The sequence below is a fragment of the Dermacentor andersoni genome, chromosome 9 (genome assembly GCF_023375885.2).
Source record: "Dermacentor andersoni chromosome 9, qqDerAnde1_hic_scaffold, whole genome shotgun sequence".
NCBI classification, from domain to species: domain Eukaryota; kingdom Metazoa; phylum Arthropoda; class Arachnida; order Ixodida; family Ixodidae; genus Dermacentor; species Dermacentor andersoni.
In genome coordinates, this window is record NC_092822.1 from 100900974 (window position 1) to 100916127 (window position 15154).

Below are 15154 nucleotides of genomic sequence, written 5' to 3' on the forward strand. Positions count from 1 at the left end.
GCAGCAGCTCGTCCTGGTACGAGTTATACAGCAGCGACTTGAGGTCTTCCAGGGCTCTGCTCAAGTCTCGATGCGTCAGTGCTGTTGATTCGGAGCACGACTGCCTTGCGACTTCGGGAGGAAGGCCGCCAGTGCATCCGGTCGCGTAGTGCGCTGGAAGACCTCCGTGCAGGACTCCCCCGCCACACCGCAAACCCTCGACGGTGTGTAAGGTGCATTCGTTCTCGTAGTGCCGCAGCAGGTCTTCCATGGTGCCCGCAAACTCGCAGCCGCGGTCCTCGTTCCAGCAATAAACCTTGACAGGAAAAGAAACAAAAAAACTTACAATTTCATGAGCATATCTACGCAATCTGACAGTAGGCGCGGAGATTGACGTAAAGAACGTGTTGCCGGTGACGTCGGAGAGATGCTGCCTCACGTCGGTTAAGCTCGTTTTGCTTACCAAATGGCTAACGAGAGATCGTCTGCAAGAACTACCTTATAGCGCCGGCAAGGTTATGTACACGTTAGCGAGGCGGCCGAACTTTAGTCGGATACGCCGAGTTTTCAGGGCTTCAATCAGTGTGCTAGTGTTGCATGATCCTCTCAAGGGACTCGACATTTTGTAGCCTTGATGTGTCGAGACAGGATGCAAGAGTTTGTGGGTCAATTTCCTGTTCTATAGTGTGCGTACTATGCGTACTACGTGACGCCTACGGTTTAAAAGGATGCTCCAAAGCCGCCGCGTTTTCCCTGGGCAGCGCTGGTTAACATTCCCGCGGGGAATCTGGAATGCGTACACAAATACCGAATAAACTGGCCGTAGAGATGGCGCAGGGGTGGCGTGATTGGTATAAGGCACTGCACGCGTTATGAGGAAGGACGTGGGTTCGATTCCCATTTCGGAAAAGTTGTCTTCTTGTCCACTTTCATTTTCGTCCACTTGAAAGGCACAAATAACCAGACTAACATATATATTGCCTTCTGCTATGTTTTCTCCCACTTCATTGTCTCTCACCTCCGTACCATTATGACTAGTACTCTCCAAATTATTCTAAATCTAAATTCTTCTCTCTCATCAAAAATTTCTTGGTTATTATGCACAGTGAAAACGACTTAATTATTTTTGGCCACGAATGTGGGACTTGTAAACAGAACAGTCCCTCGTAACTCTTTTTTTATTCTGAGAGGGGGGTAGGAAGTGACCGTTCCAACCCCAGTACCATCCTTGAGATAACTACTAAGCTCTTTTCAAGTGATTACCAGCCAGACGTGAAGTCTTTGCTGCTTAGCCGAGTCAATTGTTCAGTGGTAAATACCAGTGGCATTTCGCCGAAACGCTACTCGAAACATCCCCAAAAACTTCTGAGAACTCTTGCGGTGGGCCATGAGCTGGTACATTGCAATACACTATGTAACCTTACACGAACACACTGACGCTGCGCTTTCAGTGCGAAACTCAACAAAAGCACGTTTAATTATTCTAAAGAAAGTGACTTAGTAGAACTGAATGAAACGAAGAGCAAATGTTTCCTTAGGTTTTGCAACCGAAATGAAAATGTCGCCACTTCGGTATCAAGTCACACGCTTCTAAATGTTACCTTCCTTTCGACTTCTCTCTCTTTCTTTGTCCGTGACACCAAGAAACAGTTTTGATTTCCTAACATACATTTAACACGATTCTTCAGAGTAAGTTAGTGTTCTTCCTTCGTGTTACCTGTGATATACAATCAAAAGGAACATTAATTCGATGGGAATCAGTATATTACCGTTTGTAAATAGGAAAACTGGCGCTGTTATCGTTAGGCTACAGGCTTGCAGATATACGGCAGCCAAACTATTGATAATGCATACGTTTTCAAACAGAAACACCAGACAGGTTTGTCCTTTTTTTTTCTTCTCACCTTCAAGGTGTTCGCTTTCGAGGTAGGGAAGTCATGAGCGACGCACTCCGCTTCTTCAAATTGTACTTGATCCAGCGGACACCGACCGACGCCCCCTTCGAGAGTGGCTGCGTGGCAGGATTGGCACAGAGCGTGCGAACACGGCAACAGCACCGTCCGCCTTGGAATCATCCGGCACAGGCCGCATACACGTGAATTTGGCACCTCGTCGACGAACCGCGTCGGTCGCCAGTTGACGCCGGCGACCACGTGGTCCCGAAAACGATGCACCCGTCCTTGGGAGACGTTCGGCATGACGCTGTCTCCAGGCACGAATCCTTCGGTCGCGCGAGAGCAAAGTAGCTTCTCCACCGAGCCTATTCGGGTCTCGTACACTTCGGGTGGACAGACGAACAAGGACAGATTAGAATGAGCGGCTTCTTTTTTTTTCTTTTTTCGTTTATCACGTACCATAATGGTTGCTTTTCGCAGTCCAACTTTTGCTTCATGGAGAGAAACAATTGATTCGTTGATTACGGCGATAGTCGTTTGGCATACCCACGATGCCTCATCAGCAGGCAGCGATAGATAGGGCTTCCTCACGATTGCACGCCGTCAAAAGGTAATTTGAACTCGCTAAGCGTCTGTAGCGCTTCAAGCAACGGTTGGTATTTTAGACGTACGTAAGAGGCGATCAAATCGCAACGCAATAACAAGTATGCACAGAAACCGCACGGTAACAGTGAAACAAGAATGCGTATTATGTCTGTCATATCACGCGGTGTAAGAATGGATGTTTGGAACGAAAAAAAATAAGAACCGCGAAATATACTGATCACTTTTTGATTGTTGTGAACCATTCGTCGCAATCATGTTGCTCAGCTCTTCACATTCTACCGCATCGATAGTCGCAGTTAGCCGAGAAACGAATCGGCAAATGTAACCCAGCCGGATCACGATACTATTGTGTACACACTTCTATTCAGAGGGGGAGCCCAAATAAATTGGAGGACGCTTAAGCTTCGCGTTAAGAGTGGAACGGGATAGCATCCAACCCCGAGTACGTCTCACGGTCATTAGCAGCGTCATTAAACCATCTCAGTGGGACCGCGAGATGAACAAGATATGAATATGTAATATATAATGAAATAAGAGCGTCACATCCAGTGGCACAGCTAGCACTGCATACAGAAGTACCCGATGCTTGTTACCCGATAATGTTCCCGATGTCTGGCGTACTCATTAATGCGACAGCATTATAAGTCCCGTGAGACAGAAAATCTGGCGTTGTAGGCAACGACTGGTACCAAAAGACACCAGCATCAGCGACATCATCAGCGTCTCGTATGACTTCAGTAGAAACACAGAATTAAAATTAGAACAAGTTGTGAGAAAAGAATAAATAATCTTGTTTACGAACCATTGAAACAGACTAAGGTGGATTAAGGTGGAATAAACCGGTATTAAGGTGGAATAAATTTGGTACAAATGAGAGCAAAAGGATTAAGGCGGATTTTGGCTGGTACAAATTAAAGCAAGGTTGGACTTACCAATCCTTTCCAACTTTCTCAACTTTCTGTCGTTCTTAGACTAGGGCAGAATTAGGTAAAGTTGTGAAGGACACGAGACGATGTATGACGTCAATTATGCGGACGCAACCAATTAGAGAAGTCATAATGCTTTGATAACGTAATCCCGTTAGGATACTTAACTCGCTGTCAATATTTTTCAGCGACACTGTTCAGATGTATTCCGCAACGGCCTTCTTGCGCTGGTGAAATGAACCGTCGTATTCGATTATCAACTGTAAATCGAACGAAGAGTGTGTCCGAGCCCTGGTTTTGCTTTCGAACGTAATGACCGAAAATTGTAGCATAAAAGTTTACCTTGCCTATATCTCATTCGAATGGACAATCGCTTACATGCCTGTTCTTTTAATCTGTAATTCTTAATTTTTGTTTCCCTCGACGTTATAACGGCTCAGCCTCGAATGTCAGCTGAGCCTTTGCTCAGCTACAGGGGTGCAATCTGACGCCGTGGTGCTGTAACGCAGCCTGGGGGGCACTTATCTCTAAGCACAGCTTGTCTTATGCATAGCAATGATGAACCGTCGGGAAGAATACAGGTTGTAAACGTGATAACAGATTAAATAAGGGTACTCTTTCAAACCGAGGCGAGACTGCTCTCAAAGTCAGCTCTAACAGCGGCTGCGTTCTGGTTGCGAGCAAGCTACGAGCCAACAAGCAGTGCTCAAGTGCTTCCGAAGGGCGGGGTAACTCAGTCACACAGCTCTGATGTATCAGTTGCCAGATTTAAATGCTTAAGTGAAGGTTCCTTTTAGAGCTTTACCCGTACGGCGCAAAAAATGAAAACTGTGGCATGATTTCGCGTTTTTCGCCGCTACACGTGTGGTAGGAAAAGTGTTTTGAAGAAAGTACCACTGCTTATCTACCCATGCAACCGCCTGGAAGTCGCAAACTGTCGGCTTTGGCGTTTTCTTTTTAAGTATTTGTATACACACACACACACACACACACACACACACCTATGCTTATGATTGAAGTTGGCGAAGACGTTCCGATACATTTGACATGTTGTGGCGTTTCATGGCGTTTGTTTCCTGTGCAAACCCGCCGACGTAACAGGCCGGCCCTTCGTGTAATGAGGAGCAGGGCGAGAGCTTGATTATAAAAATTGGTGGTATCATTCTGGCAGTGGCGAAAAGCTTAAATGCCCGGGTACATTCGTTTCTGATCACCGTAGAAGCAAGCAGCAGTTAAGTATTACTTGCCTCATGGCCGAACTACAGTTAAGACAAGGTTCCAAAAACTGGCGTTATTCCACTGATTCGGCAAATAACGCTTTGAAAAATCAAACAAAGGAGCTACTGTAGTCGGAACGTCGATAGACGAATGCTATAACTGAAAACAGCAGAATAAAGTAGGACACCGTGAGTTTAACGCAGAACAGGAAAGAAGAGCACCAAGTTGAACTATAGGCCTTACGAAGCAGCGACGGTCAAAAGACCAATGTGAGCGTGTTTATCGGTTCATCGCACTCTCAATCAAGTTAGGAAAAACTTGTATACCTTTTTCATTTGTCGCTGCCTGTGCTCTCGTAAATATCAGCGGTCTTTAAGCTCTCATCAGCGCTTCGGGCAGACGTGCCAATAGACTCACGACGATCACTCACTCTGATGTCAGGATGCAGTTTCGTCATCACTGTCAATTCTATTCTGGCCTAAGCATCACGCCACCGAGAAGTATGGAAACAATAGATTTCTTGTTCAAGGCGTCATCTGCTCCAACACCAGTTATGTGACCAATCGAGCTGCTGCAACAGTACACGGACTGATTGCGTGGGATATAACTTTGAGTGCACCTTTCATCGACGGCGGAGTACAAAGATGTTGCCGCAAATCGGGTTTAAAGTAATTTGCGAAGGCATCAATACTGCAACGATTAACTTTGTGCGGCCATTTCAGATACATGGCAACGCGCAGATCTACAGCCTGGTATTAACCACGAACGCCGTCATGAAATCAATCGTTTCAGCAGCCGAATGGCAGTAACAGAGAGAAGCGAATCAAGGTGGCCGCCATAAGGCAAGAACCCACTCGAGGAGCACAAGAGGAAAACAATATTAAGGAACACCAACTGTATTAACACGCTAAATAAGGAACAGTGTCTTAAAAGGCCCCTCACCATGTCTCATAGCAAATTTTCGTTATATGCTGGAAGTCGCTACCTGGTCTCTAGGGAGCGACCTGCGGCAAGAATTTTTCAAATCGGCTCATTAATAACCGAGATAGAAATATTTCAGCGCCGCGAACACATGATATCAGCAGGCGGGCTCCACTGCCAAGCAAGACGCTCTCTCCACTCGCCTCGCCTAGCCTCCGCAAGCGAAATTCCATCTCTGCGTTCTCCCCTACAAGACCTCTAGGATCGCATGACGCATACGTTAAAGACCCCGCCTTCATTTTCTTTTCTTCTCGTTTTTTTTTTCTCCTCGTTTTTTTTTTCTCCTCGTTTTTTTTTTCCGGCGCTGGGAATTTCCGTCGACGGCGTCGCGCGCCATCTGTTGTCTTGTTAGCACAGCGCACGACTGTATGCGCTGTGCACACGGAAACATGACTAGCAGTATAATTCAGTGATACACGAATACAGAGCCAGAACAAGCGGATCGCAGAGCATGATCACGGGCTGTAGCACGGTATAAAATGTCATAGTTTCGGCACCTACGCACGTGGCCGCACGACTGTGGGAACAAGCAAGCGAAGCCGAAGTACCATCTCTCTTCCTTCGCTGCGAAGTCAAACAAAAAACACGCAGACATTCCGTTCGTGTGTTTTACTTCTCTAAACTTCAATTCGTCAGTTCAGGCAACAGGTCGCACAGATAACAGATGTCTTGAATAATTCTCGAAGTCGCGTGTCACCACGAGCGACGTAGCACTGCGGACACGACTACGTAGGCGCAGAGGCACGAGTACGTCCGTCACCGTCCGGCTTGGAGCGCGGCGGCCGCGAGGAGAAGGCATACCCGCGTTCGGTTTGAAATTTTCAGATCTTCCCGCAGCGCGTAGCGATGTAATAATTGTCAGACACGATTGCTATCGCGCAATGTATACTCTGCGCTTGTCAGTTAAAAATGGCCAGAACTGGCGAGGGGCCCTTTAAAACAATAGGTTGGCAGTTACAAAGCATAGAAAATAAAAAAAGAAAGTTCGCATTGTTCACTTTCTTTAGGAGTCAGGTCTTCAAAAGTTCGCTAAGCACATGTCACACAAACAACCGCAAGTGGCAAGGACGAGTCGGCAATGCAGTACATATTCTGCGATGACGAACGTTAGGGTACACCTCTGATCCCACTGTCCATTTCTCTATCGCTGAGCAACATGCGGAACATTTTCGTTCCGTCTCGGAGGTAGCCATCATTTTTCAGCAAGGCAATGTGCATACGAAATCCGAGGTGAAACCAATGAGTCATCTGAGCGCTTGCGCAAAAAACGCAGGGCACGGGAAGTCAACGAACCTTCGTTGTGTCTCACGTCATCCCGCACGTTCACTTGCCAAAAAGGCGGCCAACACTCAGAGTCTACCGGCATCCCGTTAAGATCGATCTCCACATGTAGAGAAAAGAAATAGTCCTTCAGATGGCAAGCGTAAAGTACGTGTCCTTCATGTGCCACACCGTAATATGAGCAAACACTCGCAACCTTCCCTGCCAATAAATAGTTTCGTCACAGTTTTCCAGGGTCAGCCGTTACACCAAGAACCCGAGTGCTTTAATCCGAGTGGGTACGCTTAGCTGACTGGTCAACGTTCACCGGCTCACAATGAACAATGACACGGCAGCAATCAGGCTACAGGGAAGTGTGCCGCAAGTGCTCCAGAGCACTGAGTGACAGGTTGGTAAAATGTTCCAACTTTCGAAGTACCATCGCCATTTCCGAGCGCAACGACGACGACGACGCACTGGCTTCCTCTGCCCGCCTTTGCTGAGTGGTCAACTGGTGCGACGCGGTCGATGTTATCGTGGCGCCGATTCCAGCAATCTCGCCCTTTAAGTTGCGCTCCCATGCTCCCAGCTCGCGAGTGATCTCGGCGAGCGTTGCTTCTTGGCTTCCGATTTTTTCTGTGAGGTCTTGTAACTGGCCTTGGATCACTGGCAGCAGCTGGTCGTAGCTCACATCCCCTAGCCTTGCCTTCAGTTTTTCAAGGGCTGCGTTCACGTCTTCAAGTGTAACTGCTCTAAGCCCCGAGGACGGGCACTCCGTGACCACGGAAGAAACACCGGCACTGCATCCGGTGACGTAGTGCGTTGGTAGGTATCTGAGCTGGACTCCCTCGCCGCACCGCAAACACTCCACGGTGTGAAACGTGCATTCCTTCTCGTAGTGTTCCAGCATGCGGTCCAAGGTGCCCGTGTACTCGCAGCCGTGCTCTTCGTTCCAGCAGTACACCTTAATAGAAAATAAAGTACATAAATAACACATATTACAATTTTTCGATGACAAACTGTTTTTACTAAAGGCGCGTTGTATCGCCGGCACTAACACTTAGAACGCATACAAGGTTCTGAATATTTGCCTGCGCTTGTAAAAAAACGATTTTGAGCTCACCGCTGCACTCTTCTTGCTGAACTTCTGCAGAACGATCGCATTTTGGCGTTGACTTCGTATAGTACAATACTTGGCCCATTTAGTTATTTATTTATTCGAAATACATTACAGGCCCGAAGAAATGGCATTGGGTAAGGGAAGCTTCAAAAAATTTGCATAGTACGAAGAGCATACAACTATACAGAACATAAAGCGCTTTGTGAATAATACAAGGAACAATCATGTTTACACAAACTCTAAAATCCTCAGATCAAAAAAATAAAAAAAGAAGGCATACAAGAAGTTAATTAAAGTAAGAAATGAATGTTTACGAAGGAATTTTTCTTTGTTAACTTCAGCTCCCAGGATTAGGGAAGGTCGTTCCACAAGCGGATGACACGTGGAAGTGCAGATGAGTTAAAAGCGTCTGTTTTACCATAGATGCGCATGAAAGAAAGACGATTATGCAATCATGTTGAGGTGAATGGAAAAGCTTGCAGAGCTATCGGTGATGGCCCTAGTCCGTGAACGTGCTTGTTAAACAGCAATAAAAGTTATACATCACGACGAGTCTTTAAAGAAGGAATTGATAAATTATTTTTAATTTGCGTTATAATTTTGTTGCCGTTGTAATTTTGCGAAATGAATTGAGCGGCTCTATTCTGAACCGATTCTAGCATAACGGTTAAATAAATTTAATGAGGGGACCACATTGAAGAAACAGTCAAGTTTAGGGCGAACAAATGTATAAGCTAATCTGCGCACATTAGTCGGCGTCTTACGGAGGTTGCTGCGTAAACATCCCAAGGATCGGGAGGCATTTCCGTAGATGTTGATCTGTGTAGTCCACGAAAGGTTTGATGTCAGGGTTACGCCTAGATATTTGATAGAAGCAACTACAGACACAGGATTGTTAATAATATGGTATGAAAAGTTGGAAAGGAAATGTTTGCGAGGTAAAGACATTACATTTATCTCGATTAAGCGACATTTACCAGGTGCTACACCAACTGCTAATAAGGTCAAGATCATTTTGAACTTTTACGTGGTGACCAGTACTAGCAATTGCTCGTTAACTTATACAATCGCTAGCAAAAATCCGCACATGAGAAGAAATGTTATTCGGTAAGTCGTTAATATATATCAGGAAGAGTAGCGGACCGAGGACATTGCCTTCTGGCACAACAGAGGAAACGTAACAGCGGGAAGGAAAGATTGTTAACCACGGTGAACTGCTGCCTATTGGTAAGAAAGTTCCGAATCCAAGATAGCGCTAGTGAATCTAAGGACAAAAAAGACAGTTTAGAAATTAGCCGGCAGTTAGCTATGCGATCAAAGGCTTTTGAAAAATCTAAAAAAAACATGCAGCGAGTTTGCATGTTTCTCTCCAGATTAAAATTGAATTAAGTCGTGAACTCAAATAGTTACGTGTCGCACGATAAACCCTTCCTAAATCCATGTTGGTTTGCAAGAACAAAAGTTATTTTCTAAATGATTGCAAATATGGGAGGTGATTATATGCACCAGCATCTTACAGCAGAATGGATTAAGTGATACGAGTCTGTAGTATAGTGGTAAATTTCTATTGCCACATTTAAAGATGGGAATGACCTTCGCGATTTTTCAGTCTTGGGGAAGCTTCCCTGTTGATAGCCATTGCCGGAATATATGAGATAATATTTTACTCGAGACTGATATCGTGTTTTTTTTTTTTAATATCTTTGAGTTTATGTCGTCAACGCCTGCTGATGCGGACACTTTCAGATTATTTATAACGGATGCGATGCCGTCGACAGTTATGTCAATGGGCTGTAAAAAAGTATTCAAGATCAGCTACATCAGGCACGTTTGACTCGTATTCTGTGGCGTGTACCGACGAAAAAATGAATTGAACGCGTTTGGACAGTCGTGGTCTGGAATTGGAATGTGGTCGTTATCATGCAAGATGATGTTGCTGTCCTAGCGCTCCGGACGCACTGATTCCCAAAATTTTTTTGTGCTGGTTGTGAGCAGCGATGGCAAATCGTGCGAAAAGTACTTCTTTCGGGCAGCGCGTACTCTAGGGCAGTAGCTTTTTCAAAAAGTCGCTGTATTTTTTTCCAAGATATTGGAGTGCACGCGCGTTTTGCTGCCACGGGTTAGTGAACCAGTGTTTATCATTCGCTATTTTAATGAACGGAACATGTTGACTAACCAGTGTTGTTAACTTGTTTTTGAAGAAAGCCCAGTGATGTTGAACTGTTCGGTTACTGAAACAAGGACGAAATACACTAACAAGAAATGTTTCAAGTTTGGTGTTAATAACACTGTAATTACCTCGGCTATAGTCACGAATTATCGCAGTTGTGGCAGCAGAAAAATGGGGCGGGACTTTAAGGTTTACTTGCATTAAGTTATGGTCACTGAAACCATCTAAATTTGTTATTTTTTCAACAGTATTAGGGACCGTTCTCAATACTAGATCCAGTATATTGTAATCACGAGTGGGCTGACTGACGATCTGCGACAGGTTGAAATCCAGTGTTAAGGCAATGAAGTCTGAAGAAAGGCGGCAGGTCGATGACAACTGCTTCCAGCTTATGGAGGAAAGATTGAAGTCGCCGAAGAGAAAAATACTTTCAGTCGGACAAGCCCTAACGGCATGAGTTATCCTGTTTCGCAGGTCGCTAACAGAAAACACACTTGAGTCAGAAGGACGATAAAAGCAACTTAATTTGTCTAAACGAGTCACGCATGCAACCCAGACAATTTCTAGATTAGTGCCGGAATCAACTAAAGGAGATGTTACCCTCTTCCTAACGCCTATAACTACGCCTCCGCCTCGTTTACTCGTGAGATCACATCGGTAAATATTATACGTGGTGTGTATGGGACCTATTTCATTGTCAGAAATGTCAGGATGGAGCCAAGTTTCCGCGAAGATGATAATGTCAGAACCTGTAAGGTCTAGGAAAGGAGAGACTTGATCGAGCTCTCGCACAAGGCATCGAATATTAGTAAATGATATTGATAGCGACGGTAAGATCTAAGGCTCTGGTGGCAGCTGGGGGTCATGGGTTCGAGTTCTATGCTTCAGCTATCTGCTCAGCTGCAGTACTGTGCTAGTGACGCCGTTGTACACGTAGGTTGCGTCATCTATGCGCATTCTGTCGACGCTGAGCTTGAAATACTTTTGTCTCGCCCTCGCGAATTCGACCAGTTTTCTTCTTGCTTCTCGTGTAGCTGGGCACATGTCTTCTCGACTTCTTGGTTTGCCTGGATTCTAAGAAAGAAAATGCAAATTTGCCTGCGCTTGTGGGGATGCGCGCTGCTGATGCGATGGCGCAAGCAAAAACTTGGGTCGCCACCTGTCGTCATCTGCAGAAAGCAGCGCTTCAGCGACGGCAGTAGAGAGGGCAACACGCGGCAGCCCTCCCTGAAATGCTGCTTTCTGCAGATGACGTCAGGCGGCGAAACAAGCCTGTGCCAGCGCCGGCATTTCAGACGCCATCTTTTCCCATCGACGATAACAGTTTCTCATTTTTGTATTAAAAAACGCGCGACTAATCGCGCCAAGTGTTATAATAAACGAAGTCGACGCCAAAATGCGATCATTCTACAAAAGTTGAGCAAGAACAGTGCGTGATAAGCGCAATTTTTTTTTTTTTTTTGACACACGCAGCCAAATATTCAGGACCGTGTATCTACGCGAACTCCGTTGTTAACCAACGTGTACGCGATATTCTATAGGCAATATGCTCAAGACCGCCCAAGCAGTATCTGTCGTTCCCCGAATATTCTAAGGCAGCAAACATGAACAGTAAGTTAAGGCGAATCACTTAATGGGGCTTTTAAAAAGCAGTACAACTACTCTAGCACAAAAAAGCTGGTTTGCTAAGCCAGAAGCGAGGAAAGAATGTACCATACTTCGACTATTATTCCGATTTTTAAATCATGCCCGGCGAGGGCAGCACTGTTGTACGGTGAAGGCCGCCATCTGCGTCTCACTTGCTCGCAAAATGAATGCGCTCACCCAGTTGGGGCCACGCAGCTTTTACAGGATGGTTGGTAGGGGGAAACAGGGTGGGCGGCAGCGGTTCAGGAATTATGTCTTAAAGTAAAAATTTGAAGCAGAAGTAATGTCGGGAGCAACGCTATTGTTGAGAACAATCACTAGTTAACTTATCTTTGCCATGTACCCAACATTCATTTCTGATGTTCAAGTGCGAAGTTCAAGAGAAGGAATATTATTCTTTCAAGAGGAAGTGACCATTGATCCCTACAGCAAGTGGGCCAATATTGCGATTTCGCTTCAAATGTCGCGTCGAAACGACAATACAGAAACGTCAGTGTGACGTCGGACATATCAGATGATTACATTTTTTTTTTGCATTTCTCTCTCTTGATCTGTCACTAAAAAATATTGAGTTCCAACACAATATTCCACATGAGCCTTCATTGAGCTGGTGTTGTTGTAGTTGGTGATTTTTGATAGACACAGAAATGAAAGTTTAGTCAAGCTCAATTACTATATTAAAGTTCGGCAATAGTAAATCGGGCACTCTTATCCTTAGGCATGCAGAAATAAGTAGCGCAATGAACGCTAATGCAGAATTCCCCTTGTCCCCCCCCCTTCTCCGCCCACCCCCAAAAACAAGGCCAAAAATTATTTTTTCCTGCTCACCTTCAAGGCATTCGCTATCCTGGTAGGGAATTCATAACCAACGCACTCCGCTTCTTCGAATTGCACTTGATCCAATGGACACTGGCCAACGCCCCCCTCGAGACTGGCTGCGTGGCAAGATTGGCACAGAGCGTGCGAGCACGGCAACAGAACAGTCTGTTTTGGGATCGTGTGGCAGAGGCCGCATACACGTGAGTTCGGCACCTCGTCGACGAACCGCGTCGGTCGCCAGTTGACGCCGGAGACGACGTGGTCGCGAAAACGGTGCACTCGTCCCTGTCCGTGATACGGCATAGCGGTGTCTGCGGACACGAATGCTACGCTCGCTCAAGAGCGCAGTGGCTTTTTCAACCGAAATTATCGCTTCTAAGTCGTGTCATACACTTTGGCCAAACCAGCAATAGGCACAGATAAAATGAGCCCTGTGCCCAATATCGCGTACAATTCCGAGCACATCTAGCATCTTAAGCTTTGTAACGCGGCGAGGGACCAGTGCTGCGTCATCGTCGCCGACAGCCGTTCCAGGTATCTACCCCGGATTGCGCCGTAGGGGGTGCATATAAATTGTGCTTCTTTTTCCATTATCGTTTACCGCCATCCCGCTATTCGATATGGCTAAGCAACTGAGCCACGACGAGAAAATGACGCATTCCTTATCGTCAGCGAACATATTGCACGTCGTAAAGAAAGCTTCCATATGTAAACTGGTATCAAAGAAAGGCAAAAGCAAACATACGAATAGCATGTTTAAACAAACAATGCAGATGTCTTTATTGTAGAACAAAACGAAATGTAGAAGTTTAGCCCGGCGGGGAAATCATTCACTGCAATGGCAACGTTTAGCGAAACGCTTCAACTCATCAGACGCTGTTCTTACTGCAGGTGGTTACGATGTATTGGCGAAACACATTACGCAAGGACGCTCTGGCTGTGCGGAGGGAACAGCGCCCTGACTGCTGCCGGGCGTCTCATAACGCACGCGCGATGAATAGCACCGCCAGATGGCGTTGCGCGCGTCGAAACCCGATTCTGCACGAAATCAGACCGACGATAAACCATCAACTTTAGTCAGCGCCGTGTTAATATAATCAGCCAGCATCCATTTGATTTAATATCGCTCATGTTTAATCTATATTCTCAAAACTGTAAAAATATCTGACGAGCTTTGTAAAAAATTTGACATTTACATATAAATTTGATGTAGATTATACGAACAATCGGAATTAGCGGACGGGACCCTAATTTAATGTAAATGCAGGCTTGTGTTACTTCTTAACATACTGACATCGCGTAATGCTAACAGCGTCTGCGTTATGTTATGTTGGCGCCATGCGCTGGTGCAATTTCCATGGGCCATTTGCAATACACGGAAATGAATTAGGTTGACTTCTTTTCTTGGACGAAATTGATCCATCTTCCCCGATAGACATTCCGCTACATTTGTACCCGAGCAATCTTTCCCCATACTTATTAACCAAGGTGATGCTGACGTGTTACGATGCTAGTGGAATTGCAAGAAAGCGTGTACGCAATGTAATGCCTGACGTTTAACGCGCCTGCCCCGTAGTATGCAATGTCGGAACTATTTGCACCATTTCACGAATGCGTTGGTACATGCCCTTTAGTATAAATGTCCTCTGACGGTTGCGTCCCCAAGCCATTTATAAGTGTCGCTCACGGCATCACTCAGACGCGAGCGAATGCCAGGTTACTCGAGCCCAACTGCTGTGTGGAATAGCACCTTTAGGGTTAACAAAACGTGAAAAAAAATAGTCTAGGACCTGCGCGAAAAGTGACATTAATAATATACTTCTAGTGCTACGTACTCCTATGTGCAGCAATGCCACATAATATAATTCTATTTTGAAACATAGACACAAAAGAAAGAGAATCGCACAGCTTTGCATGTCACACTCACGATGCATTATAAACTAAAGCGAAGGTAAAGCGAGTATAAAGCGAATAATTTCGCCATTTGTTACTAGTGATTATAGATGAACATGGACGTTTGTAAACCTGACGGGAGTAAATGATTTTCGCTGGCAGGGTTCCCTAAAATGCTACGTCTATACTTTCCAGGTTCTTGTGAAGCTTGTGTCAATACTAAATTTTTGTCGCAGTAGCAATGGACATCTCTCTTGCACTTGAACGGGGCGACTCATTTTTTATGACAGAGGGCATCTGCTAGAGCACGCGACCACGCAAAAGCGTGGTCGCGTGTTCGAATGAGAGGATTACTGCTTTTATAGTTGCTGTGGTGGAAGAGGCTATTCCCAAGTCTACTGGATTCTTAAGGGAAAAACTAAAACCTTAGTGGACAACCCAGTGCACAGAAGCTGGTGGGGTGTCTTTCGAAGGTGCCCAACACAAATGAATCGTCTGTGGTTCGAAAAATTGAAAGCTAAAGCAAGGTAAATCCGCAGGCAAGCCGCAAAAGAAGCTCATGGAAAAGTTATATTTATCGATTAACACCTCAACCACATCCAAGAGAATGTGGGACCGGGTTAGCAAGTTCAGGGCCAAT

The 15154-nt window shown here is 45.6% G+C and overlaps 1 protein-coding gene across 1 annotated transcript; it reads right to left on the reverse strand.

Moving 5' to 3' along the window:
* Positions 1 to 6362: 6362 nt before the first annotated feature.
* Positions 6363 to 12947, reverse strand: LOC126528447 (TNF receptor-associated factor 5-like). Its single transcript, XM_050176331.3, has 2 exons — positions 12631 to 12947; positions 6363 to 7829 (listed from the first exon to the last, which is right to left on the reverse strand). The coding sequence occupies exons 1-2, from the start codon at positions 12922 to 12924 to the stop codon at positions 7230 to 7232; spliced, it is 894 nt and encodes a 297-aa protein (XP_050032288.2). The 5' UTR covers positions 12925 to 12947; the 3' UTR covers positions 6363 to 7229.
* Positions 12948 to 15154: the final 2207 nt, after the last annotated feature.